Raw genomic sequence first — 27330 nt, forward strand, 5'->3', positions numbered from 1 at the left:
GCGCGCCCGCCGCCATTTTGATTAGTTCTCCGTTTCTCCGTCGAACAAGCGCCACCGTACAAATACCGCGAGTACGCGAGGGGAGTTTCCGATCTCGTTGTTTCACCCTCCGACTCGTTCAACCTTCGCCCGCGTAAGCGCGAGAAATGTCACTCGCGATTCGCAAAGTGCGTCGACAAATCGCGTCGCGTTCGCGCCAATACCTCTCGCGATAATACCCTCGCGCTCGTATCGCGCTCGATTAACGGGAATCGAGCGAGTCCGCGCGTCGTCTCGCGCCTCGAGAGGAGAGGATCGTCGTTTATCCACGGACGCAACTTTCGGACGCGAATCCGAGCGGTGCACTGTGGGCCAGCAATGGTGAGCGCGTGATTTTGAACAATTCGAGCTATCGAAGGAACGCGCAGGTACGTATGTATACCAGACGAACCGAATAACGAACGGCCTTCTTTGCTCTCCCGTAGCCTCTCGTCGCGCTCGATCGAACGGGGAGAGGGGTCGTGATCCCGCGGACGTTTTCCAGCCGATCCCCCGGGGGAGGCTTCGCACCCGGGGCGTCTCGGGCGGAGATTCCGCTCGCTCGCCAGCCTCGTACGCAGCTTTTGAGGTTATGGTCTCGCGTTTATTATTCCAACTTCCCGCCGTCGCGCGATCCCCCCGGACGTTTCCGCCCCGTCCTCGGGCGTCCCTGTATTTCGGGGACCGAGGTCCCGCGTTTAGCCTCGCGAGCCCGTAGATAGGTTGGAATTCACGGTGAGTGCGCTTGAAAATTCGCTCCGCAAAAATGGCGCGTTCGGCCCCGGTATGTAAATGGCGCTGATGTTCCCCGAAGCGGGACGTTTCGCGCTTCGAACTCGTTCTCCTCTGCCGTATTCGAATCCGTTCGAAATCTACCTTCGCTTCGAACTTCACTCGGTCGAGGGTTTTCGAGCCTTCGAACGTTCTCCGTCACCCGCGACTTTTCGAAAATATACGACTGTCGAATTTGCAGTGCATTTTTCTTTTTTTTTTTCCCCCTCGAAATTCGTAATTGGTAAAGAGAGGGACGTTGCGAAAGTATTACAATTGAAATGCAAATGATATCTGAACTACCACTGGAGACTGTGCACTTTGATAATAATGTTTTTATACTTAGCTGCTTATTATTGATGTCGATTATATATATATAATGTTTTTAATATTTATGTTAATCAGCAAAGAGTTCTGTGTAATTATGTAAAGGATAGATAAACTATTTTGACTTTATATCTCAGATTATTGTGTACGATTATAGAGATGGGTGTATGTGTGTGCATACACACTGAGAATGATTACTCTCTTTAATTATAACTTTATTATATTTATTATAATATTAGTTAGTGTGTTTCTACATTTACATTATTTTATAATAACATTTTCACTATTTTTTTTAAATTTTATTTTTTTATCGCAAAAGAGTGATTATTTATGCACTATACAGTTTATTTTTAATAGTACAAAATACTGGAATAATATATATATTTAAAATGAGACAAAAACTTAATTTATTATTCTAATTACTTTTATATACTATATCTCTAACTGCTTCTTCATTAAATGTAATTTAGGCAGCTCCATTAAAATTTTGCTAGGAAGAGAATAATCTTTGTTGAAATATCTTTTTCTTTATTATAACTTATTTATTATGTGCAAGTATATTATATATGTAGAGTGTTTTCTCCAATTTGCAATCATTTACGTAAGATTCTAAGTAAACAAAAGTGTTACATAAGCATGTTATTAAGTAAACTTTTCAAAATTTGACGAACTATTTTTAATAATGCCAATGTTTTAATCAGGGATCATCGTCATGTCCACTAATAAGGGACAGAATGCGAGGGCCTTGGTGGAGCCTTTAGGCTTGGATTCGCGTACACTGGGAGACAATGATCTCAGCGCACTAAGCTTGTCCACAAGTAGTGAGCAGTATACGTCGAATGACTTCGACGCCTTTGCGAATATTGAAGCGGAACTCGAATGCATGAATGCTGATGAAGTTATGACTGCGGCCGATGACCGGATAATAGTCGAGCGAAATATTGAGACTGAGACTGAAACGCTAGTACCTGATGTGGAGATGGCCGAGATCTCCGAGCAAGTGCAGGCCGAGCACATTTACACGACCAATCAGGCCAATCAGAGTAACCAGAGTAAGCAGAGTAATCAGAGTAACCAGAATGTCGTATTTCAAACGAAGCCTACTCTGCAGAAAGTGCCCGCGTCGGCCGTCCAGGTAACAACTTTCGCGATCGTAGCGATATTACTGATGTGCGATATATGCTCTGCTCATGTTAGCTTATCTTCAGGTAAAACCGAACGTCCAAACTACGCAGAGTCAGTCAATTATGATAGTGTCGCCTGCGAGCGGACAGGGTGCCAGCCAAATACTGAAGATATCGCATCCGCCAACAGCTTCGGCCGAACAGCTGCAGTCTTTAGCTCAGACTCTCATAAGCGGCAAATCTACAGACGGGAGCGTTGTTCAATTAAGATCGACTCAGTCTACTAAGACTATCGCAACAACCAGTGCCTCAGGAAACATCACAATTAGTAACATGCAAAATCTCAAGATAACACAGCCAACGTTGAAACGAGCAACGCAGAATGTCCAACAAGGACGTAATGTAAGATATATGTAGGATTCGCGATTGTTATAAATGAAAAAAATTATATTAGACGACTATTCTGTATATATATTATCTTTTTAATGATATCTTTCGCGAAATCTGAAGATAAATTATCTTTTGATAAATTTTGCAGGTATTTACAAAGATGATATTGACAGGAAATCAGCCGCAATCAGGCACTCATCAAGTTCTCATTGCGAGTTCTCAAAATGAAAATCAGTCGACGTCAGGAATTAAATTCCTCAATAACAGCTCTTCTAGTTATAGTATAACAAGCCCGACGAAAACTATAACGTTAGCACAGGCCCAACAAATGGGTATACTCTCCACCAATAAGGTGCAACACATTTTACCATCGACCTCGCAGAAGCAGGTGTGTTATAAATTCTTGCGCTGTAAAATACAACTTGTTAAAAAAAAAAAATATTTAGATTATGCGATAACGAGTTACATCTTTTCGAAGGGTATGATATTAAATAAGCTGCTACAGTCCTCCACATCACAATCATCGAAGGTGACCATAGTACCTAGCAATACTGCAAAGTCAATGACGAAAATCCTACCTGCACCAGTTTCGAGTATTCAGACGAAATCCTCGAATCAGCAATCCACATTTATTTCATCCAAGTCGTCTATGCAGCAAAGTCCACAAAAAGTCATCATCAGACAGGTTAAAAGATTATTTGGAATTATATTTCGATACATTTAATTTCAATTCTGACGTCCAGTTTGGAAATAATTATATCAAAAATAGATGTGATATTTTTTTTAAAAATATTGTATTTGAAATCAATACTATTATTAAAAATGAGTTGTTAGATATCGATATTCGCGCTACAAGACCCTCAAAACACTAACGATACAATTGCTCTTTGTGAAAGTAGTTTTGATCTTGATTTTCAATCAAATATTGGCAATTAACTGCGTAGTCTGAGCTTTACAAAAAATTGATTGAACGCTATAGATTGTAACATGGACATTTGTATCTAAAAATTTATAATGGCATTAACAGCCTTGCTTGGACATTTCTAAAAACTTATCTCTTTATTAATATTATTATTTTTTAGAGTTCTTTGAAACCTGGTACTGTACTTGGAAGCGGGCAAGTGATTAGAATACCTGCTAACCAGAACATTGTAACTGGATCAAATCAAGTACATCAAATTCAGATGCCTGGAAGACAAGTATATGACTTTATATTTTATCCATAGTTGATTTTATTCCTAATGTGCACATTTATATTATGCTGCTTTTTAGGTGCAATATGTAAGATTAGTCAGTACTTCAACAGGGACTACCAATGTCGTTACTGTAAGCAAATCAAAGCCTGCTACGACTCTTCAGACTGTAGGTATCAGCCAGAAAGTAGGAAATCAACAGCAGATTGTAAAGGTATACGAGAACTCAGTGTTACTTTTGAACAAAAGGCTTTAGAAGAAAAAAAACACGTATATCATACATTTTTATTTTCTATATTATCTACATTCTACACATTTCTTTATAACTAATTGTAAGAATAAACTTTGCTTCTATTATGATTCGCGCTATATAACAAATATTCGAAATTTACTCTAATTAATGTTAACGAGACAATACACTACAAAATACTATATATATTCAAAGTGTATCGTAAATGAATTTTTTTTCTATCTTCATCTAGGTTGTACCTTTAAATACCGGCAATCAGTCTTTGAGAACCGTCGCACCGAAGGCAACGTTGACAAGTGGCAGCCAAAAATTGCTCATACCTGCGGCTGCTGCTGCGGCAGCTGTTGGCAATCAGTCGAAGAGTGCGGTAGCGATTCCTGCATCAGCATTGAGCCAGTTAGCGTCGGGACAGGCAGTCCTGTCGGCTAGTCCAAGTGTCGGAAACATCGTCGTTCTTCCTGCTCAATATATTCAGCAACAGGTTTAATATCCGTTTATGTCCTTTATTATCCAGTTTGCCTTAAGGTGGAGCGAAGAAAGTTGGAAAGGGATTATCGCAAACATTTAATATAGCACAATCATTGTTTTATACCAAATGTTGCATTAATTAAAACTCCTATGATATTAGATAGATTTGTACAAAATTTATTCAAATAATTCTATACAATCACATCCAAGTATTAGAATATTTAAAAATTGATAGTACTATAAATTTAAAAATATGAGATTCTAAAAAAAAAGAAAAAGAGAAATCTTTAATTCAACTTTTTTAACTTTACATAAAATATAACTCACATATGATGCTTTGTGTGAGAAAATCTTAAAAACTTTAAACATAATCTATTATTGCAAATATTATTTTAATTTTAAATCTTCTTGGTTTTGAATAAAAAATATTCTTAATAAATATCGTAGAGAAGTATTTAGAAATATTTGGTCGATAGTCTCTGTTTATAATAGTGATAAAATATGTTTAATGATTAAGTGAAATTGTATTATTAATTATCTATAAATCTATATTGTTTCATATGTGCACATATCTTCCCAATTTGTAAAACGTTCTAAAAATTCGTATCTACGTATGTATAAAATATATTTCTGTCTTCTGTCAAAGCAGTCAACAGATGACGCAAAATTGAAGTCCCAAGCGACGCCTGGTCTTCTAGGAAGTTCACAAAGCTCTACGGCGACTCTTTGCGTGATTGATGGAAAAAATTCTCAAAGAACTTTCAGTACTGTCGAGCCAAATGGTATCAGGCCAAGAAAACCATGCAATTGTACTAAATCACAGTGTCTTAAACTGTAAGTAATTTATTAGAATATAAGTTCTATAAAGTATTTAATATGAATTAAATTTTTTTATAATTTCTCAAGTTGTTTTAAAAACTATTTTTTATATATCTTTTACATATGGACTGTATTCCGAAAATCTATAATATATATGACGTGAACTATAGATTTCCAGTATTGGCAGTCAATTTCGGAATATAGCCGTAGTAGGCTTTGGATTTCATCACGTTCCTTTGTTATCAGCATAATACTTATTGACAGTTTGAAGTATCTTTCTAAAAGTATTCGTAAAATATATGTAATATTCTTTTATGGAAAAATATATGTAAAATATATGTAATATTCTTTATGGGAAGATTATTAAAACACAAAATATTAATTGAAGTAAATACATAATTATTGAACAATTATATAATATCTATCAAAAGATTATTATAATAGAATTAATTGCAACCTCTTATGTTTTAATCCATAAATATAATTCGAATAATTTAATGAAAGTCGCCAGCAGTTAAAAATCATGATCCATAAATATAATTTATTTAGTATTTGACTTTAAAATCGGCGCGAATAATCTTTCTGTTGCAGTTATTGCGATTGTTTTGCGAATGGTGAGTTCTGTCACATGTGCAATTGCAACAATTGCTCGAATAATCTTGGGAACGAGGAGGAGAGACAGCGCGCGATCAAATCCTGCCTGGAACGCAATCCTAACGCCTTTCGCCCTAAAATTGGAAAAGGTCGTGAGACCGGTGACGATATAAGAAGACACAATAAAGGCTGCAATTGCAAACGCAGCGGTTGCCTTAAAAATTATTGTGAATGTTACGAGGTATTTTCAACATATTGTCCATATCGTCTAACAATTAAGTTTGTACATGTTTTTATTTATTTATTTTTTATTTTGTCAATGCACAGATAGCTCGACAAAATACAAAGTTAATTTTCTTTTTCACTGCATTTTTACATTTTATTTCAAATTAATGCATAAATAATGTATGTCCAGCAATTGCTGATTTAATAAGAGCATTAATGATATAATATTTGATATTTTTTAATAGCTTATGTATCTGATTTTTTTATTTTATTATTATTTTAATTATTTTTTATATATATAAGAAATCTAACTACGTTTTTCGGTATTTTTTAGGCAAAAATTCCATGCTCTGGTAATTGTAAATGTATAGGTTGTCGTAATATCGAAGATCTAATACTGGAAAAAAAATCTTTGAAGGATTTGACAGAAACGACCGAAGTCAGAACAACTCAGCTTAGTTTAAACAAAGCACAGCTACAATTGTCGGAGATGGCCTTTAGACCTCCAGCAGCGTCCAACTCTGGTACAAGGTTTGTATTACAAGTGCAATTATTTTTTTATAAATTTTATAATTTTTTTTAGAAATTCAGATTATGTTGAAAATTCTTTTCTTTGTTGTTATTTATTAATGAATAAACTACAATTCTGCACGAATCCCCCCCCCCCCCTCTATTGCAACAAAATCTAATCAAACATTTAATCAATGTTTATTGTTATTTATTCTTTGATAATTTCAAAACGTATTGTGATTCTAAAAAAAATTGAATTGCAACGTATAAAGGAAGTTCAATATGTAGTTTGAAGAAAAAATTATGTTTTTTTTGCCTCTGATACTATAATCTCTCATGGATGCAATATGTGAACAATCAGAAATCTTAATGAGAATAAATTATGCAAACTCTTTTTAGTAATAAAAATAAAATTTATTAAATAAAAATGATTAAAACATATATTTGTTCGATATACATTTCTTCAAATTCTGTGCGTTATATATGTGTCCATTTCTTGCTCATTACAGACAGCCATTCAACTTTTTGACGGACAAGGTGGTAGAAATAACATGCCAATGTTTAATGGCGCAAGCAGACGAAGCGGAGCGTAATATGCTCGACGACGAGACGTCGCAGCGTCTGATCATTGAGGAGTTCGGTCGATGCTTGAAGGAAATAATCGAATCAGCGCATAAAGCTGAAGCTACCTAGCAGGTGTATTCGCGTGGTTTGTATTGCAATTTTCGTTCGCCGCTATTGTTTATGGGAATTGGATAGAAAATAAAGAGATAGTACAATACGAGTGTTGTTACCAAAGACGTTATCATACAAGATACGAGCTGGTCTTCACTAATAAGCAAAAGCTTTGGAAATGTTTGCAATCTTCAAATGATCTGTTGAGGCAAAATCACAACAAGTAACTCTGTGTGTGAACTTTTATTAAATAATGAACCATTCTGAAGATAATGAAGGCTACATAAGAAAAGGCGAATCGCTTTCTTTAATTTTTATCTGAAAGAAAAATGACATTACATACATATGATTAATTTTGTGGCTGTGCGCGGCTCGTGTGAAATTTGTAAGTGACATGGAAGAAAAATTCGTAATTCAAAAATTACAGATATATAATATACAATCAAGTCAACTTAAGAATAAATACTTTTCAACATTGTATTTTTTTACAGTTCTAAATGAAAAAAAAAACACTTGCAATTAGTTAATCAAGAGTTCTTTTCTTAAAATCATATTTTTCAGATATATTAAGTCATGTATTGGAAAGAAGCGATAGCACCATATTCGCCTAGTAGTACAATTACGTAATCAGCATTAGCGCTTAATAAGTTCACACAGTGTCATAATGAAAATATATACCGAGAAAGGGGATAAAACATTTTGTGAATTTATCTTATGAATTTATCAATTACATGTCGTATATTTTTAGAAATAATTCGTTATATTTGCAAAATAATATATACATATATATACATATATATAGAAGACAAAATTAAAATGATTGTGGTAAAAATTTTATCTGCACGTTCTTTTTCACAACTTATTTAATCACAGAGAAAGCAAGAATCTATAAGAGCTTAAGTTGCAATAGTTGCATTATATCTGGATTAATAATATTACAAATATATAAATATTTCAAAAATATAAATAAATATATTAATCAAGATATATGTACAAACATATGTGTAACTTAGACTCTTATCAACTTTTCCTGTTTCTGTGATTGTATTAAAAAGCCTTTATACACTACATACATTTACAATATGCAGCTTGTTTATGAATATTAGATATTTTAGTGACACATTAATTGTAAGTATCAAATAATTTCATTTAGCATATAAAAAGTACTTGATATTATGTATGAAGAATATAAAGAGTTTTATTATTTATTTTGATATTTTCTTAAAATTTCATATTCATCTATAGTTTTTAACGACTGTAACACGTCAGGCTATCGATGACATCGATCGAAATAAACCATTCATTTGGATTCTAAAAAAAAACCATACAAGACTATGTATCATATGTACATGTATGTATTTCTTCAATTAAAATGTTATGATTAAAACGTTCATGATGAATAACTCTGTATGAATTTTAATTATATATTTATATATTATTTTAGAGATGATATATATATAATAAGTAGGTGAATCGCTTTTTTCAAATTTGTTGACACATAGATCGATTTTTTTATACCTGCCGATTATTAGCCAGTTGCTCTTATGTAAAGCTACGCGTCATCTCGGTTCTTGAATTATTCGGGCAATTTCAATCGTATAATCGCATTTCAAGAAATAAATAATTAAAAATATATTGATACATATTTCTTGTTTTAGCATTTTTGTCATTTTTATAAATGATTCAAACATTTCTGAAAAATACATATAATACAAATAATAAATGTATTTTTCAGAAATGTTTTATACTACAATATAAAGTTTTGTTATAATAAAGAGTATATTATATATATTAATATATATAAATAATTATATATTATATATAATTATTATATATTAAACACATATATTCAACATATATATATATATATTATATATTATTATATATAATTAATATATGTATATAAGTTTATATAATGTAACAATATATTCAATAATCTGTTGTATTGTAAAAGCATACACATACATTACATATTTACAAATCATATTTTATCACGTATTTACAAATTATACATTTTAGTTACAAACTTTCTTTTCAAAATAAGGAATTTCATTTCTTTAGTGTGCATGAAATAATATAATAAGGAAAACTTTCTTTGAAAGTGAAAATTAATTAATCTAATATATTTTTTCCAACAAATTATTTTTTTATCGATAAAAAGAAATAATAAAATTATAAATTTATGTGCAGATATTGTATATTATAAATATATATCATACAATATATTATAAAATATAATATTAAAATTTGATAATTTTTTTGGGTAATTTACTGTCCTCACTATTCTTTTTTACATCTTCTTTCAGAGATTCTATAGCGGAATCGCTCATCTTTTCCACTGTAATGGCAGTGTCTTCTTTGCCCTTCACCAAGTCAGGACAATCTTTTTTTAAATGTGTCACGGCTCCGCAAATCTTGCAGCAACCACCATGGGGATAAACTCCTTTCGGATTATCGGGACATTGTACAGCAATGTGTCCCTGTTCGCGGCAGATGAAGCATTTAGCGTACCTATAACTAGAGTCCTTGTTGACTTTGCATTCGAAGTGAGTGTGCTCTGTCGAGCCGCATTTGAAGCAGATGCCAGTGCAGGCCTCGTCGCGGCTAAGCTCAGGACAATCCGACAGATTGTGTCCAGACTTGCGACAGTTGAAGCAGACTTGTTTCTTAACACGCGTTAAGGCTTTCTCGGCTCTGCGTCTCTCCAGCTTCATCGCTGTATCAACTTCAGGTTTTGGTATACCTGAGAATAATAATAAGAATAATAAGATATTATTTTATTTTATACTTATATTATTTAACAACAGCATATTGTAGAAAGTTTACTTATAGATTTTGTGAGATTTATTTGGATCTTTAAATTAGAATTTTTAGTGCTTTCTTGCTTAAAAAGTCTGATAAACATATATAAAGAAAAATTGTAGTAATTGAATTGATTTATACGACACAAAGGTGTTACATGGTCGATGATAATAGCATATAAACTTTAAATATGTTTCTGATTAAGTTTTTTAAACAGAATTCTTTTGAGATTTATATAATATTCTTAAATACATGTATTTTATTGCATTTTTTTATCAGTTTTTAGTTTCTCATTCAAAACTCAAATCCACAATATTTAATGCAATGTGTGTACACTTACCCTTCATTATCAAGTTTTGTTTGAGTTCTGTCAATCTTTGTGCATCTTCCTTCTTTACAGGAAATCCATCATACATTACAATTTCAATTTCTACACCATTAATTATCATTTTTGTAACGCCAGCATTTGGTTTTCTCCTCTTGTATTCTCCTCTTTCTTTAATTTTCTTTTCTTGTACCTTGTCACTTTTATCTGATGTATCTTTTTTAAAGCTTTCATTAGATGTTTCCAATTTCCTCTTCAGATTCCGCTTCTGTCGTTTACTTAATATAGAAGAGTTTGAATGCTTGTCATCTTGCGAAATTCTTGATTCTTTTTCACTACATGATAAATTGTTAACATCTGGATTCATTTCGTCAGAAAATTTATCTGATTTATCTACTGTTTCAAACTTTGTCTTTTCTGTTTCTGCATTATTACTGTTGGGCATGTCATTTTTAGAGTCTTCTACGAAATTCGTGCGAGTTTTCTTTGACTTTGATTTCTTAGGTTCCTTTATATTGGATTTAGACGTAGTATCGTTAAATTCTGCCCAGTTGTGATTGACGCTTTTGGTAGTATTTTCAAGCGTATCATTTTGATCCTTTAATAATTCCTTCGCCGATTTCTTTTTCTCCGACACTTTCTTATTTTCATTTTCCTCTATTTGCTGTTTCATTACATGCCATGGTGTGGCCTCATTAGGCAATCTCTCATTTGATGCTTTAGATCCTTTCGCTCTTGCATATCTGGTCATTTTCCCAAATGCTGGAAAAAAGATAAAAATATTAACAACTACATAAATTTATTAGAAAAAGTTTGTCTAATTTTGTGAATCTCTTTTTTGATTTTTAAATTTATATATTGTTCCTTTACAGTTGTATATATCTTTAATTTTAATATTTTTTGCTCCTGATTATTTCGATGCTTGAATTCTTACATTATTGAACTCCCAAGTCTTTAATTTCTTTAGATGCTGGATTTGAATTTCTGCGTTCTTAAATATTAATTATCGTAATTTCTCTTTCATTAATATATCTCACTATACATGCGCTTCGCGTGTAAAATCGAAATAAAAGAGCAAATTGGTTATACCATAAATGTGAGAATAGAGCAGTTTCCATAGATAAAAATTTATATTATAGGCAACATTTACGTCTGACATGACGGATTCTTCGGACATATCCGATTGGTTATTGGCTAGGAAATTTCTAGGGTTTCGAAAGTTCCTTTCAATAGCAGCCAATCATGGAGGTAAGAAATAACAGGAGGGAGTGTAAAGCCTAGTCTACAATAGAGTCGTAAGGTCGTAAACGTAAGAAATTGACCAATCACAGTCGATTATTCTCCTCGAATTCAACTGTGATTGGTCAATTTCTTACATTTACGACCTTACGACTCTATTGTAGACTAGGCTTAACGCTGGGTCCACAGTAGGTGATTTAAGCCCTAAGCCTTAAGAAATTGATCAATCGCAGTCAAGTATGAGGAGAAAACTCGACTGTGATTGGTCAATTTCTTAAGGCTTAGGGCTTAAATCACCTATTGTAGACCCAGCGTAAGGGCTAGTCTACAATAGAGTCGTAAGGTCGTAAACGTAAGAAATTGACCAATCACAGTTGAATTCGAGGAGAATAATCGACTGTGATTGGTCAATTTCTTACGTTTACGACCTTACGACTCTATTGTAGACTAGGCTTAAAGCTAAGGCTCTGTAAGAGCAGGTATAATCGTCCGCCATTTTCCGTCCAACCGTATGTAAAAGTTAGGGTGCCGTCACATGGGGCGTAACTTGCGTAAGCGTAACCAGCGAATCGCCAATCACCGAGTTATTCCGATAGAGCTCGACGAAGGGCTCTATCGGAATAACTCGGTGATTGGCGATCCGCTGGTTACGCTTACGCAAGTTACGCCCCATGTGACGGCACCCTTAGGTTCTCGCATAGGACACGTACGTCAATACGCCTTTCGGTCTCGCGATTAACCTAAAGGTGCCTTTTCATGCTGACGCTCGACGCTCATTTTTAGCGTCAAAAGACGTCACGTGACCAAAAATAAAGATACCAATTCGTCAATTTTGGTCACGTGACGTCTTTTGCCGCTAAAAATGAGCGTCGAGCGTCAGCATGAAAAGGCATCTTTAGTAAAGCCTTTTAAGTAGGGGGGGTAACAACATCAAATGTGATTGGTTGGCCACTGGTAATATGGCGTTTTGTATTTTTTTTTATCTTATCTAACCTAACTGAACCAAGTAAGTGAGAAACATGTTTGGCGAATAAATCGGATCTCACATTAATTTTGTTTTAAAAAGATATAAAAGTTATAAAATATTATAAAACAAAATGCCCATGCTACTAAATACATACAGATTCGCTTACAATAGGCTTGTTTTCTATTCCTGAACTGATGCAATAAGTTAGAATGAGACAATAAAGTATATTTTGTCTCACTCTAACTTATTGCACCAGTGTGCACAGTTCAGCCAGTGCAGGAATAGAAAACAAGCCTTATATGGTATAGCACAATATATATACTACTATTGTACATACAATATATATATATATATATATATATATATATATCATATTTATAAATATTATTTATGAATTTTTCTTTTTTTTGTGTGTGCTTTCATCACTATTTCAAATGTCGCGCTTCGATAAGCCACACCAATATGGCGCTTAGTGTTCCCCCCTTACGTCTGCTTGCCAGGCAAGGGGGGTATATCCTCCCTCCTGTTATTTCTTACCTCCATGCCTATAATAGACTAGCCTCGTGTTTCGTGTCTTATGTAGTTTTATCCTTCATGTTCTTGTGATGCATCACGCGTCGATTTGTGAATTTTATACTTGCATCTCACATTTTTGTCTCGTCTTCTTGCACGTTTTCTTCTAAAGTTTTCTTCGTGATAAAAATCAACCCGTTTAGTACGAAGAAAATACAAATTCGAGAAAAATGGCAGAATTTGTAGAAAAACGATGTCAGGATATGATTCCCGAGTTGGAACAAATGGAAAGGATCAAACTTTTCAACAAAAATGAAATTCGGTGAGTCTTTTTTTCTTCAGCAGATTTTACGAGTGTACATTTATACAATATTTACGAGTACTACAATCATCAAATGTTGACGATCATATTTCAGAAATATAGCTAAGAGCCTCAAGGAATATGAATATAAAATTCAACGACACACAAAGTGTAAGGAGGATTATCTTAATTACATACAATACGAAATGAATCTTCTAAAATTGATTAAACAACGTAGAGATGTAAGTAGCTTTAAAATCTTAAGCAATACTGGAAGGAGAGTTCCATCTTCGAATTTTGTTGAAGCTTTATAATATACTTTTGGAATTTTGTATATTTATTTCATATATAATTCAATAAATTTATGATATATTTGTAATGTAAGAGATCGAATTGAAAACTTAAAGTTTGTCTTAAAACATAGTCTGACTTTTGTTTCTTCAAGTTTAATTATCGATTTTTTAAAAGAAATTGTATATGTATAATCTTTAAATTTTTATTAATTGAATATCAAAAAAAATTATATATCACTATGACTAAGAAGTTGTATAAATATTTATGAATTTTTTAAATATATTTTATTACATATTATGTAAATTGTGTGTATCATATAGTTTATATATATATATATATATATATATATATATATAGTATATTACAAATAATGTGTGTACATTTTACAAATGTTGATACATTTTTTTTTAGAAATATGGTATTACCCAGAAGAAGTCAGACATTGACTTTGCTATAACTAATAAAATGAATAATTTGTATAAAGATGCAATATCTAAATTTCAAGATGAGATAAGATTTTGGATTGCTTATATGAAATTTTGTAAGCATGTGGTAAGTAACAAGATAAATAGATTTTTCTTGTTTTGCTACATTCGTGTAACTTAAGCATTGCTTAGCATTCTTACAGTAACATCAGCCAGATGTTAAGCAGAATGTTGCAAGTGCACAGAGATAAGCCAAAATGCTGGCACATAGCAGCATATTGGGAATTGGAAGAGAACAAAAATAAACAAAGCGCTCGACAGTATCTTCTTAGAGGCTTACAAATTCATCCCGATTCTCAGTTGCTGTATGCTGATGCTTTTAAGTAAGTATCATAAAAATGTAGATGTCAATAATTTCTTTTGTAATTTGTTAATCGCACAAATTGTTCCTGTATTTTAGACTGGAATTGGAGAATCGCATCGCTGTGGCCCCTAATAATGCTGAAAACACCAAGAATCAGGAAGATAATTTGGCTCTGACAATAGTGAATGACAATGAGATACCAGTATCGTTGAAAACGGCATACTTTATATATCAACAGGCTTTCGAGCGTATCAAGGATATTAAATTTATAGTAGAGCTGCTTAACATTGCAAAGGAATACGATGACACGGAAAAATTGCAGAAGAAAATTATTTGGTATGTACATACATATGATACTATAAACTGTTTTTAAATATGAGAAAATGCCAATTCGCATGATTAAAACTCTAATTGATCTATAACATAATTATAGCGACATGATTCGGGAATATGCTCATGAACCTTTAATGTGGGATACAATGGCGCGTCGTGAATTACAAGGTCTAGTTCAGCCAAGCCTTAACGACACACCGATGGAAATCGAAAATTCCGAACAGACTTCCCTGAGAGATCGCATCACATCTTGCAACAAGGTTTACCAGACTGCTGTGAAAAAAATCAAAACTGAAGATATGTGGTCGTTGTACATAGAATGTTTATTGGAGATCAATCATGATCTGCAATCGTTGCCAAATTTCAAGAGAAAACTCTTGAAGACTGCTCTGACGCAAGCTCATAAAGCAAAAAAGTTGAAGGAAAAATATTATTTGCACTGGGTATGTGTTCAAAGATACTTTAGCGTTTATGTTTTTTTTATAGTATGCATTTGATAATATAATTATATAATTTAATAATTTTTAAATATTTTTTAGAAAACAAAACTCAATTAAATTCAACTTGTTTAATATAACTCTTTTATCTCTAATTTAATGTTACTTCCTTTAAAATATAATCCTCTGTGTAATCATTTCATGTAATGATATCTCTGCTGTTAGAAGCACTTGCAACTCTTGAAAATCAAAATACCTATGAGGATATTGGTCGAAATTTTACTCGAGGGACTCTTGTTTAGAAGCAGTAGTCATTTTTTTTCGTTGTAAATATCTAAAAGTGATTATATTATATTTGTAGATCGATATGTTAAGCGACAAGGAACACGACGAGAGCGAGAGGAAAAAGTTGAACGATGTGTTGTGCGAAGCGATCGATATTATACCGAACAGCGTTGGTCTTTGGCACGCGCGAATCAATCAATTGTTGCAATCTGGCCAGGAGAAAGAAGTGGACGATTTATTTCCGAAGGTAATAAATATTGCGAATAATTACACAATCTTGCCGGCATACAGAGATGATCGCTTGTTATGACGGAAAATTTCGTAGGTGACGGAAATTTTAAATGAAAAAGCATTACCTTTGTGGAAAATGCGGATTTTACACGCTCAAATACGAAGCTCGGAGGATGCCGAAAGGAATTTTCGAGCGGCTTTAAAGTCACATCCGCTAATCGCCCGAGACATTAGACCAGTGTGGCTCGAGTGGCTTGTTCTAACGAAAGGTATTATCAAATTATCGAAAATCAAATTAATATAATTTTACATTTTTGTTGAAGAATTTTAAAATATAATTAAAAATTCTAATATATTAATATATTATTAATTATTATATAAGTTTTTTGCGATATTCATATTTTTATTCCATATTTTCCAGGCATCCATGCAGCCCGCGAAGCATACGAGCAGCTACGCCGGCAAACTCCCAATTCATTGGAATTTCATAAGAAAATGGCGACGCTGGAACACGTGCAGCCAGAAGCTTCGGTAAAGCATGCACGACGTCCTTACCACTGGGCGACGCAATATTTCGGAACTAACAACACGTCCGTCTGGATGGATTATATTAAGTTCGAGATGAAGCAAGGGGATCCGGAAAACGTCGGCAAAATATATGGGAGAGCAGTGAAGCAATTAGATAGCAGTTTAACGAGCGCCTTTATGACGGAATATAGTTTAATCGCAGCTAAACATGATGCCATAAAATGATAGGATATTAAACATATACTGTTATGCATATATCATACATATATACGTGCTTGTATGTAACATTACCATAATTGTTTCTGCACTGGCTTGCATTATTTGTAATTAATAATTTGATCAAGTTCATATCATTAAAGCAACTGTTTAATATATCGGCCTCATATATCATATCTTGAAAGTGTACTCATTCAATACATGTATATATTCCTTCATACATCTGATATATACCTTCTCTTCTGGAATTTGTTCCCATTGAAACAATATACAAGCGAAATACAGTAAAATGATTCATTGGAGTCCATTTTGTGGAATGAAAATTATAAAATATTTTTCCAAAGATGTAATAATTAGTTAATTTTTAAGAATGATCTTACATTTGTTCTACGACAAATACTGACTGGCTATTGAAAAAAATATGTAAAATTTTGATGGGAACTCTGAATATTTTCTAAGTCATATTTTTTTTATATCTACACATATTTATTTACATTATTTTATTTTAAAAATATCTTTTATTTGCTAAAGATATTCCTTAAAATAAAGAAAACTTCAAAAAGTATCCCATAAAAGTGTCATACGATATGATGTAAGAAATATTTTGATAAAAATGATAATAAATTGTTCTTTTTGTAGCATAAATACATTTTTAGAATATGTTTTTTTAAATAATTCTTTGACATTTTAGATTCTACGTAGTACAATTTTACGAGAATTGTACTTTTATTGATGAATATTACTTACCAACAATGTAACGATTGATTTTGTTACAGATAAGAGATCGTGTTGTAAATATTTTTTGTGTTCTTTAAATCATAATAAAAATATTTTATATAGAAAGAGTAGATAAATAGAATTTTCTATTAGAAAAATTAATTGAAATTCAGACTACTAAATGAGGAGGAGAAATGTAAACGGTTTTAGCAATTTTTATTGATTGATTACAAATATACATCAACTGTTGTTGTATTATTGTATATTTATCATCTTGTATATCCTCTAGCTTTGTTTTAATGATTCTTACTTAAGAAGGATAAACATGCTAGAGATGCGTGTTGTTTCAATCTTGTCTTGAAAGTTTCTAATTAATTTAGAAATATATATAAATTAATTTACGAAATTATAACTTTATACATTTATATATACATATATCATACACATAATTCTGATAGAGAGTAGATATTCAAGATATAAGAATTATGGTCACATGGTCATTGTGAACATTGCATTGATTATTTTAAAGTTTTGTATGAAACAATCTATAGTACAAATTAAAGATACTTCAGAAGAAAAAAAAAAAAAATTCCAAGTATAACATATAATCTAACACAATCGTAATGTTTATTTTTCATCAATCGTAAAAGCATTTATAAGAAAGAATATAAGAAAAATTATATGCTATTATGTCCTTTTTATCTTACAATGAAAAAAGAAAATTAAGAAATTATTTATTGAAGCAATTAGAGATTGGTGGTGAATTAATTGTTCAACATCATCTCACTCATATTTATCCCATGTCAAAAAATTGGAAAATAATTGAATGTCGTTCCGCGGTTATATATATTCGTGCAGCACCAAACATCATATTTCGAATAATGGCAAATTGGATTGTTACATCAACAACTAATTACAAAGACCGTCGGCAACGACACACTCTTCGATTGTTAGATTATTAGTTTTATAAAACGTGGCCTTAAAGTTTACAAAACATTGGGCGCGCAGCTTTGCGCGCGCTAATTAAGAAACATCGCATACTTTATTACAGTAAGATACTTATCTGAAATTTGAATCTTTGGATACAAAATTTCAAAATGGCAAGGGTTAAAAGTTCTAAGAACTTTTGAATGATGGAAACGTTTTTTTTTATTCGTACATTCCTATATTTCTTATTTAGATTCAAATCAAAAATATTTGTAGCTTCTAAATGGCAATTACTTTTTTCTCTCGGATTTTCAACTTTAATATTAAACAATAAGCACAACAGAAGTTCAAAACAATAGAATTTATAATCTATAAAACAATAAAATTTATAATCTGCAAGAAAGATTCGTTAGATATTTTATTTTACATTTTTAGTCCGTTTTATTGAATTTTACGATTTTTGAGTATTTATATATGCGAATTTATTAATCGTAAAATTCTTCGATCCTGTAATTTCTGAACTTTTGAAGATTCTTATACTTTTAGACCCTTACATGCTCCAAGGATAAATATCTTATAGTTTCTTACACCTATAAAGTTTAACAGGCTGTGTTAACTTTTAGCAATGCGATTAAAAATTACGATAACTTTGGTATGTGACTATATATTATATAAAGAGTCTTCAGTCCTTCCTAACGCACATTGTGATTAATGTTTGTCATTAATTAAAAGTACTTGAATATATTTCAATTATACATTATATATTACCTTTGCATACATTATACATTATATATATTACCTTTGCATACATTATCTTTGACATCTTTGTTATTTTCAAATCCATTTGCTCATCTGAATACATAAATAATAAATAATAAAAAAAGATTTTAGATCAATCTATATATAATTTCCAATTACGATTATTTGGCCTAAATCATTTGCGTATTTTTTACGATATTTTTTACGCGAAATAAAATAATAAATTAGTTATAAATAATTTTTTTAGGTCTTCAATATAATCTGGATAATTTTTATTAAGAATTTTAAGTTTTTCGAAATTTTGATTATATTTTAGACGTCTTAAATTGTAAATCTCACATGATTTATTGTTAGATAACAAAATTTTCGAGAATCTATGGTTTAGACCTTACTTTTATATCTCGGCTATCTGGAATTATTTAAATCTTCTAAAATCGAAAATCTTTAAATTATAAAAGTAAATTCTTATGTGTTGAATTTCTTAGATCCTGGCTTTTTTAAATCCTACAGATACATCAAAATTTAGATTTATTAAATTTTTGAATTCTAGATCTCCTTAATGGCTCAGTAAATGATCATGATATATCTATGAAAAACAATAATCTTTCAATAAAGCCCACTTTAAACGATTTATAATTCGTGACGAAATTAGAAATGAAATATATACATACATATACGAAATCCACACCAGAATACATACACATAGGATATACAATACATAAAATTATAAGTAGATTTCTATCTTGTCTCTCTTGTCGCGAATTACAGATCGTTTAGAACAAACTTTAGATTACAATCTAAAAAAAAAATAGATATAATATCTTATAAGTATAATATTTTAAAAAATGTATATATCAGTAAACTACAATAGCGTCTCGTTAATTTTAGCCCTCTGCGACGAAAGATAGGAGCGGAAAATTTTTGGGAAACAAAAATTAACGAGTATTTTCTACGCAGTGCGAACTGTTCAATTCAAGTTTGCATATAAAAAGCCAATGAATTAGTACTTTATGAAAGTATGGAGATCATCAAATAGGATCATCAAGGAGGATATCAAAATTAACGGAGCCAAATTTAAGAAAGTTCTATTGTACTTTAAAAATTAATAAAACTACAGTTCCTTTTAGCGAACGCGACCCATTACCTAATGGATACGATGCTCTCGGTAAAGATGGACATCGCAGAGAGTTGAAGATATCGAGAGAAACAGAAGTGTTGAAGAAGTTGGAAGAGTAAAAGAAGAAACAAACTCAACCTTTGTCGAACAAAACAGACTCACGCAAATCAGACACGTCAATCAGAAAGGCGCGACAATAGCTGTCGCTTCACCTCTGCTTGATGGTAAAGAGGCGCACTCGTGCCATTTGTTCGTGTGAGGATCGTAGCACTCGACGGTCGAGATCGTGATCTGCGTGCGATAGAAGTTGATCTCCTGCGACTGATCACCACCTATGACGTAGAGTCGGCTGTCGGCTGCCGCGACAGCCGGATAAGATCTGCCCATGCTCATGGGAGCAACGGCGCTCCATTTGTTCTGAAATATATAAATATTACATTGAATGTGAAAATCGACGAAAGGCCGAAGGGGTGATCCCTGAAGAGAAGTTTTACCTTTTCAAATGAATATCTTTCGACCGATGTTAAGACTTCCTGATTTTTACTCGTGCCACCGACTACGTACATGTATCCGTCGAGGATCGTGATTCCCATTTGTGAACGTGGCGTGAGCATCGGAGCCAAGTAATTCCATTCTCTGGTCACGGGATTGTAACTCATCACGTCCTGACGATGTCGGCTATTATGAGTACAGCCACCAACGATGTAGATTAGTCCTACAAATTAGGAAAATTAGAATACGATATATTTTTCTCAAAATTAAAAAAAATATAACATTATTTGTCTTTTAAGACTATTCGACACTTTCGATACAGTGAAGAAATACCTTTCGATACAGTGAAGAAATACCTTACTAAATAAACAATTTGTTCATTTAATATTATTGGATTAAAATGCATAATGGAATTGAGAAACAATAGATATATTTACGAATTTAATTGTTAGGCGATATATAATAGAGATATATAATGACAAGATGCTATTAGATCTTGGAAATAAACAATTACCATCGTACGCGACGACGCCCATACTGAATCGCGGTTCCGGGAGATAGCCATCGAGGGTCCACATATTAGTGATCGGATCGTATATCTCGATGGCGCCTCCGATGTCCTCGCCTACCCATCCGCCGAACGCGTACAAGCAATTGTCCAAGGCGCAAAGACCGAAATCGCATCTAGGCTCCTCCATGCAAGCGATCGGAGTCCACACGTTGTCGCGAGGATCGTAGCACTCGCAATTGGCTATTATGCAAGATTCCAGCTCACCGCCGACAACGTATACTTTACCGTCTAGTAGAGCTACTCCAGGGAGAATCCGTCCTATGCTGATCGGAGCCACTTCGCTCCATTCTCTAGAGAGATATTAATTTATCGAATGAGATATTTCACTCTTATCTAATAAAAAAAAATTTATATCCATTTATCAGTAAAAAAGAATAAAATCTTTGCTGCAACATAAAAGATAGAATGTAATAAAAGATTTTATTTCAACTATTATTTTCACTTTTTAATTACTAAAAATTGCGAGAGACTAGAAGAGATAAAATATCGTCAATATACCCAGTGAATATGTCGTATTTCTCGATAGTTTCGTAAGTACTCTCGGCGGTTCTGCCCCAGCTGTCTGCGGAGTGTTCCCGCTTGGATCCGCCAATCACCAAGATGTTCTTCCTAGCGCAGACCCGGGGCTGGGCGTGAAGAGGCACCAGGCAACCTTTATTCGAGACTAAATCCTTTTGTATGGATCGCAGCGCGACGATAAGACTCGCGTCCTTGCACTCTAGGATAATACGCTCTAGTCTTGCTAATGAACACAATCGTAAGCGTATGTGGCCGAGGATCTCGAATACGTAGCATCTCCGCGCAGGGATGTCGTGAACGATCCAATTGTACGCGGCTTGGAAGACCTAATGGAAAGAGATAAATGTATTATACTTATATATACACATGTGAGAAAACTAATTTATCTCGACGTATCTCGCAAAGAGAGAGATTTACATTTCTCGTTTCTGACGTCATAAATCAATATGGCAAGAGTTAGAAACGGAAGCTTTAATGTCAGGATTCATTCAACGTTCTTTTTATCATTCCGAAGCTTACAAATACACATATAGAGATGCAAAAAAGAAAAAAAGCTATTTATTTCGAAATAATTCACTCTTGTATTAGTTAGTTAGTCTTTCTAAATATATCTCTAGATATCTTTATTAATTCTTTGAATTGATAAAATTGTATAATTATATAAGATGCACTTAAATTAACTTAAAAATCATGGAATAACAAACCTGGCATTCGGTATCAATGTGAATGTAATCACTACTAAGAAACTGAACGAGATGCTCCTTGGGCAGATCCAGAAATTCTTCCTCCTGACAAACTTGAGGAAAATTGACTTCTATAAAGCGTAGGGCAGTCTCCAAAAGATCCAGTCTGTTATGCGCTTCCGCAAATCTACGATCGACGACAATGATAAATAATTATTATGCATTTTTATACTTTTATTCTTGAAACAATATTTCGTTATTTTTGTATGAGTATCATTAATTTTAAAAATATCGAAAAATTCCTAATAATTTGAAAAGTTAAAAAAAACAGTATTATATTTTTGTCTCGCTTTTTAATATCGATTACAATTAATTTATCATATTTATTTATGAACAATATTTTTACTTTTATTTTTAATTTGTTAAATAGAATAAAGATCAACATATTCTTGGGCAAAACATTTTGTTTTGTTTTTTCTAAAGATTTGTATTATATTATTATCTAATTGTTCTTTTTTTCTGTTTTCTGAATTTGTTGATTCTAATTTTTTTAACTTCACCTGTAAATTCCAAGAGCATTAGAATAATGTAGCTGCTGTTTGAGATAGTTGATACAACCAGCCACTACATCATCTAATTCTAGCATGTCAGCGGCAGCGAATAGCTCCTGTACATTATCCTGAGTAATATCCACATTGCCACTATAGATAAAGTCCACCAGCTGGGAGAGAATGTGAGGAGAGATGGAGTGAATCTCCACTAGCTCCTGCTCATCCTCGACCAGGCCGACGGTGAACATGGCGTTGAAGTAGGCGCTACCAGCAGCTAGGACCGATCTGTGTGCTCTGATGACCCTGTCGCCAGCCACCAGTCCCACATCGCTGAATTTGTTCTTCAACCTCTGCGCATTGAGATTACGCAAGAGCTTTGGGGGATAGTGGCCCACTGCATAAACGACACTGGACACTTCAGATGATTGCTTCACCGACTGCTGGCTATTAAAACCTATATTGGAGTTGTGGCCAGTTTTCAAAGTCGGCGCCATGCCATCCGCCATGAAACCATCCAGTTGTCCTTTATCCACAGATCCTATAAGAGGTTTGACGATAAAAATAATGTTGATTTGCATGAACTTGGTGATGATATAATGTTTGGAAAGATGCTTCAATAAGCTTACTTTGACATAATGTTACAATACATAAGTATCTATAAATATATTTATTGCAAGTTTTGAAAAAATGAGAAAACATGTTCAAGTTACACTCTATTTCCAAGTTAAAAAGAAATGATTATCTCAATAAATTAAATAAGCATAAATGTAAAGTGAAAATATCATAATTTACAAGAGAAAGTACATATTGAACACGCATTTCTGAATAAAGATGCAAATAATAATATGGAAAAACGTGAGTCTAATTGCAAGGACTTGTTGAAAATGCAACTGTAATGTTTTAATGTGTTAAATTGTTGTTAAAAAGACGCGAAAACTCCGAAAACTTCAAATTGTGAATTTTTTAAGGTTTTCACAATTGCGTTAAATGAAAAGAGAGAGATAAATAACAGAGATATTTTATTAATTTGATGTTTGCACTGAAATTTTATCCGAATAAATAATTTGACTCGATGATTTAATTATTGAAGGTCTGCGAGATACTCACGACATAAACGAGAAAGTACTCTGTAGACGTTAAAGGACTTTGTGTTATTTTTCCCTTTTAGGCGCATCACTACCACCACATTTTTGACGAATTCAACGTTCGATACTTTTCACTCGCACGCAAAACAGATCTTTCCTCGGAAACCACTTTCGTTCACTCGAAACAAATTTCTTTCTTTGACAACGAAAGAAATTTGACATACGTCAAATAACCTATTTAAGTACGTGAAATCAGCTGCAAGCTGAGACAGTGATGGCATCGATGAAACGAGAAAATCCCTGCCGAATAGAAAAATTTTTGAAAAATGTCTCTAGATTGATTATGATCTATTATATTTATAAAAATATAAAAATAATGTCAAGATGCTCATGCATTTTTATTAAAAAAACAAATTGGCACGAAATTTCGTCGAACAAGGCAAATTATCTAATAAAGAAAAAAAAATAAATAAATCTACTATAGCTATTAAATAATACATAACAATTTGCAAAATTTCATAAAAAATGTGTGAAGCGGCAAATTTAAATAAGAATTTCTATGCAAAACATTGCAAATCTGAAAATTCAGATTGGGAAAAGCATTAAACTATTAATCAATAAGAGAAAAAGAATACATAATATAGATTTATATATTGTATATTCCATACTCTCTATCGACATATACGAGCGTGTATATACAAGTCTTCCTGCGAAAGATTTTTTTTTCATTTTTCTTTTAATATAAAAAATTAATCCTTATTAATTTGCAGCACATATTTTATACATTGATTAGCGATTATTAACGCACGCGAATCTCTCATTTGTCTGACATGCTGAGATTTAATATTTAATTATCGGTGCATCTGTCAGAATATGTGGTCCTGTTTGACAAATAACGTACGTAAATGTTGCATATATGAGACTGCAAATGAGATAGCTTGACACTCGTAATTTACACATTCAGTAACAATTACATATATTAGGTTGATCAAAAAACTCGTTCTAGTTTTTGGTTTTATTATAATGCAATGTGTAAAAAAGAAACCAATTTTTTGATCAATCTAATACAATGCTTAATGTTTTTTTTTTGAAAAAGAAAAGAAGAACATAATTATTGTTAATGGCGTAACCCCATCAATTTTCCTTATTAAAAAACATAGTAATAATATGATTCCTTTCTTTTCCAATATTTTTTTTCTTAACTTAATGTACATGTATTAATTGGGAAATGTCGATTGAGTTTGGTTTGCACATTGTTATAAATACGTGTACGATAGAAAATACTAGTCATAATTGTAGATGTAAAGTCAAAAATTTAAAAATGCTATGAAGCAAGAATCCACAGAAAGGAATCTAAACAAAATTTAACAATCGTAAAAGTTTGACACAATTTCTTTGGAATTTATGTCAAGTTGGCAAAAAATACACCTGTAAACGCAATTGTGACTTATGTTTGCCTTACAGATATATAAAGCTAGCACGTTGATTTTTTAAGTTTTATCCTTTTGGATTCTCACGTTTATTTTTAAATTCTTGCCTGTTTTAATTCTAAATACTTATTCGAAAAAAGTTTCAATTAATTTTTAAATCCTTGCCTTCTTAAACTCAACATATATATATATATATATATATATATATACATATTTAAGTTTAAATTACGTTGTATTTAATTATTATTTGTGAAATCAATGTATGTTTCAATTCTTAATATTTCAAAATTCTAAAATCATAACCCCTATTGCAATATATATATATATTCGAATAGATTTCTTTTAACAATCTTTCTTTAATAATATCTAAATTCTTGTATTTGCGACTCTATAAATTTTTAGTTACGCTCACATCACACATTTCTAAGTTTTTCAATTTTTATATCTTTGTTGATTCATACACAAGTATCTAGATCCTTAAACATTTTAGGATTTTGACTCATTAAATTATTCTATGTCTTTTCCGAATGTCCTACATACTAAGAGGAATTTCTAAAATTCTCCGACAATCAAAGGATCCAAGTTCACAAAGCTCCAATTCTTCTTTGTAAACATCTGTTGTATGATATATCATGTTTTCAATTTGAGTATTATTTACAATATATTTATGCTACAATTTACAATTTTTTATCCTTAGATATATTAGCAGCTGCGTTTTAGATCCTTGAATTCTCAGAGTTATAGATTCACAAAAATTGTGTACTTCTTTTCTTAGATCTACCGCTTCTTTTTAACTTTCTGATTCCTACAACTTCATCCTTTAAATGTTCAAGCTTAAGATAGATCTCATATCATACACTCCTCATACATAATACAAGAATTTAGATATAAGTAAATATATATCTCGACTCACATACAAGGATTTAAAAATACAAGGGCTGAAAAATTTTCTCTCGAGAATCTCCAGAATATTTTCTTTCCCGTGCAGTTCAATATCTTGCAAACATTACTTTTATTGCGAACAGAAGATAAAGTTTACAGTCAATTTATTTACAGTACGTTTATTTTGCAAATGAATTTTGCATCAAATAGATCCCTAGATTCTTAAATCCTTTTAGATTACTGGTTGGCTGGATTTCGAATTCTGAAAGTCTTGAATTTTTACATTTTTGAGAATTTCTGATTTCATGGATATTTAAATTGTCCTTTAGATTTATAAAACTTTTAGATAAAACTTTAATTAATCTTAACAATTTTAGATTCTTTAAACTTTTTTTTTAATGTTTGGAAAATCTGAAAATTCAAAAAGTGAATCTAAGAATGCGGAAATTTAAGAATCCATGAATTTTGAAGAATTCAAGACTAGAAGAATCACAAAATCAGATCTATAAATAAACTATAGATAATATTTCTATATAAAACTGACTTATCTAGAGTTCATCTATAAATATCAATTTCGAAAGTGCTATTCCGAAAAAGAAGAATTTCGACAACCATGCAAGGACTTAAGTTTCCGGAATCTCATTACAGGATCGCGTCAGCTCTTCCTTACAACTGTCTAACGAAGAGAAGGACGTTTCTCTTTCGATGAATATTATTTACAGAACATACGGCGCACACATTTACACGATATGTTATAATCTCTTTTTCGGCAACGAGCCGAAGGCCGATATGACGGCCGGTTTGGCGGCGGCGCCGGACGACGCGAAGGTACTCTGCGTTGATACCGAGGAGCACCGTGGGTTTGGCTGTCGCGGCGGCAGCGGCGGCGGCTGCGACGGCGGCGGCGGCGGCGGCGCCGCCGGACGCCACTTGGTCCCACTTACTTTAGTACTCTGCGTTGATACCACTGCTT

At 32.5% G+C, this 27330-nt stretch overlaps 5 protein-coding genes across 9 annotated transcripts in view; 2 read left to right on the plus strand and 3 right to left on the minus strand.

Annotated features, from left to right (window-relative positions):
- Window positions 1-114: 114 nt before the first annotated feature.
- Window positions 115-9800, plus strand: LOC145946527 (uncharacterized). Of its 5 annotated transcripts, XM_083056164.1 has the most exons (13): window positions 115-407; window positions 1818-2251; window positions 2325-2642; window positions 2779-3018; window positions 3109-3315; window positions 3713-3829; window positions 3903-4037; window positions 4306-4554; window positions 5188-5375; window positions 5952-6195; window positions 6514-6710; window positions 7199-7398; window positions 9671-9800. In XM_083056164.1, exons 2-12 carry the CDS (start codon window positions 1829-1831, stop codon window positions 7380-7382), a joined length of 2502 nt encoding a protein of 833 aa, XP_082912290.1. In that variant the 5' UTR covers window positions 115-407; window positions 1818-1828; the 3' UTR covers window positions 7383-7398; window positions 9671-9800. The 5 variants fall into 5 exon arrangements, with proteins under 5 accessions (XP_082912290.1, XP_082912289.1, XP_082912293.1 ...); XM_083056163.1 differs by lacking the exon at window positions 9671-9800 and having other exon boundaries at window positions 7199-9141; XM_083056167.1 differs by lacking the exon at window positions 9671-9800 and having other exon boundaries at window positions 5191-5375; window positions 7199-9141.
- Window positions 9408-11593, minus strand: LOC145946529 (uncharacterized). Its single transcript, XM_083056168.1, has 3 exons — window positions 11426-11593; window positions 10507-11253; window positions 9408-10107 (listed from the first exon to the last, which is right to left on the minus strand). The coding sequence occupies exons 2-3, from the start codon at window positions 11240-11242 to the stop codon at window positions 9605-9607; spliced, it is 1239 nt and encodes a 412-aa protein (XP_082912294.1). The 5' UTR covers window positions 11243-11253; window positions 11426-11593; the 3' UTR covers window positions 9408-9604.
- Window positions 11594-13299: 1706 nt separating this feature from the next.
- Window positions 13300-17104, plus strand: LOC145946569 (U3 small nucleolar RNA-associated protein 6 homolog). The gene is made up of 9 exons (XM_083056257.1): window positions 13300-13532; window positions 13627-13753; window positions 14217-14357; window positions 14423-14613; window positions 14691-14930; window positions 15028-15370; window positions 15726-15896; window positions 15975-16149; window positions 16302-17104. The coding sequence occupies exons 1-9, from the start codon at window positions 13441-13443 to the stop codon at window positions 16631-16633; spliced, it is 1812 nt and encodes a 603-aa protein (XP_082912383.1). The 5' UTR covers window positions 13300-13440; the 3' UTR covers window positions 16634-17104.
- A 1904-nt stretch (window positions 17105-19008) lies between these two features.
- On the minus strand, window positions 19009-24364 carry LOC145946601 (actin-binding protein IPP). The gene is made up of 7 exons (XM_083056321.1): window positions 24068-24364; window positions 22970-23498; window positions 22431-22596; window positions 21706-22052; window positions 21151-21497; window positions 20639-20859; window positions 19009-20561 (listed from the first exon to the last, which is right to left on the minus strand). Exons 1-7 carry the CDS (start codon window positions 24132-24134, stop codon window positions 20325-20327), a joined length of 1914 nt encoding a protein of 637 aa, XP_082912447.1. The 5' UTR covers window positions 24135-24364; the 3' UTR covers window positions 19009-20324.
- A 324-nt stretch (window positions 24365-24688) lies between these two features.
- LOC145946631 (uncharacterized) overlaps window positions 24689-27330 on the minus strand; it is a 4381-nt gene continuing 1739 nt past the window's right edge. Inside the window, 2 exon segments of the mRNA XM_083056382.1 lie at window positions 24689-27196; window positions 27198-27296. Coding sequence (XP_082912508.1) covers window positions 27110-27196; window positions 27198-27296 — 186 coding nt within the window. The 3' untranslated portion in view covers window positions 24689-27109.

Source organism: Prenolepis imparis, unplaced genomic scaffold, assembly GCF_030444845.1.
Source record: "Prenolepis imparis isolate NDT839.2.m4 unplaced genomic scaffold, iyPreImpa1.0 SCAF_17, whole genome shotgun sequence".
Classification (NCBI taxonomy): Eukaryota; Metazoa; Arthropoda; class Insecta; order Hymenoptera; family Formicidae; genus Prenolepis; species Prenolepis imparis.

What these genes read in the sequence shown, in the direction of transcription:
- LOC145946569 (XM_083056257.1), top strand. Translation starts at nt 13,441, where the DNA reads ATGGCAGAATTTGTAGAAAAACGATGTCAGGATATGATTCCCGAGTTG. An exon ending in TTCAACAAAAATGAAATTCG is followed by an intron (nt 13,533 to 13,626) that starts GTGAGTCTTTTT and finishes ATCATATTTCAG; the next exon opens with AAATATAGCTAAGAGCCTCA. An exon ending in GTGGCTTGTTCTAACGAAAG is followed by an intron (nt 16,150 to 16,301) that starts GTATTATCAAAT and finishes CATATTTTCCAG; the next exon opens with GCATCCATGCAGCCCGCGAA.
- LOC145946601 (XM_083056321.1), bottom strand. Translation starts at nt 24,134, where the DNA reads ATGCGCCTAAAAGGGAAAAATAACACAAAGTCCTTTAACGTCTACAGA. An exon ending in AAATACGACATATTCACTGG is followed by an intron (nt 21,498 to 21,705) that starts GTATATTGACGA and finishes ATATCTCTCTAG; the next exon opens with AGAATGGAGCGAAGTGGCTC. An exon ending in GGGCGTCGTCGCGTACGATG is followed by an intron (nt 20,860 to 21,150) that starts GTAATTGTTTAT and finishes CCTAATTTGTAG; the next exon opens with GACTAATCTACATCGTTGGT.
- LOC145946529 (XM_083056168.1), bottom strand. Translation starts at nt 11,242, where the DNA reads ATGACCAGATATGCAAGAGCGAAAGGATCTAAAGCATCAAATGAGAGA. An exon ending in ACAAAACTTGATAATGAAGG is followed by an intron (nt 10,108 to 10,506) that starts GTAAGTGTACAC and finishes TATTATTCTCAG; the next exon opens with GTATACCAAAACCTGAAGTT.
- LOC145946527 (XM_083056164.1), top strand. Translation starts at nt 1,829, where the DNA reads ATGTCCACTAATAAGGGACAGAATGCGAGGGCCTTGGTGGAGCCTTTA. An exon ending in AAAAAGTCATCATCAGACAG is followed by an intron (nt 3,316 to 3,712) that starts GTTAAAAGATTA and finishes ATTATTTTTTAG; the next exon opens with AGTTCTTTGAAACCTGGTAC. An exon ending in TTCAGATGCCTGGAAGACAA is followed by an intron (nt 3,830 to 3,902) that starts GTATATGACTTT and finishes GCTGCTTTTTAG; the next exon opens with GTGCAATATGTAAGATTAGT.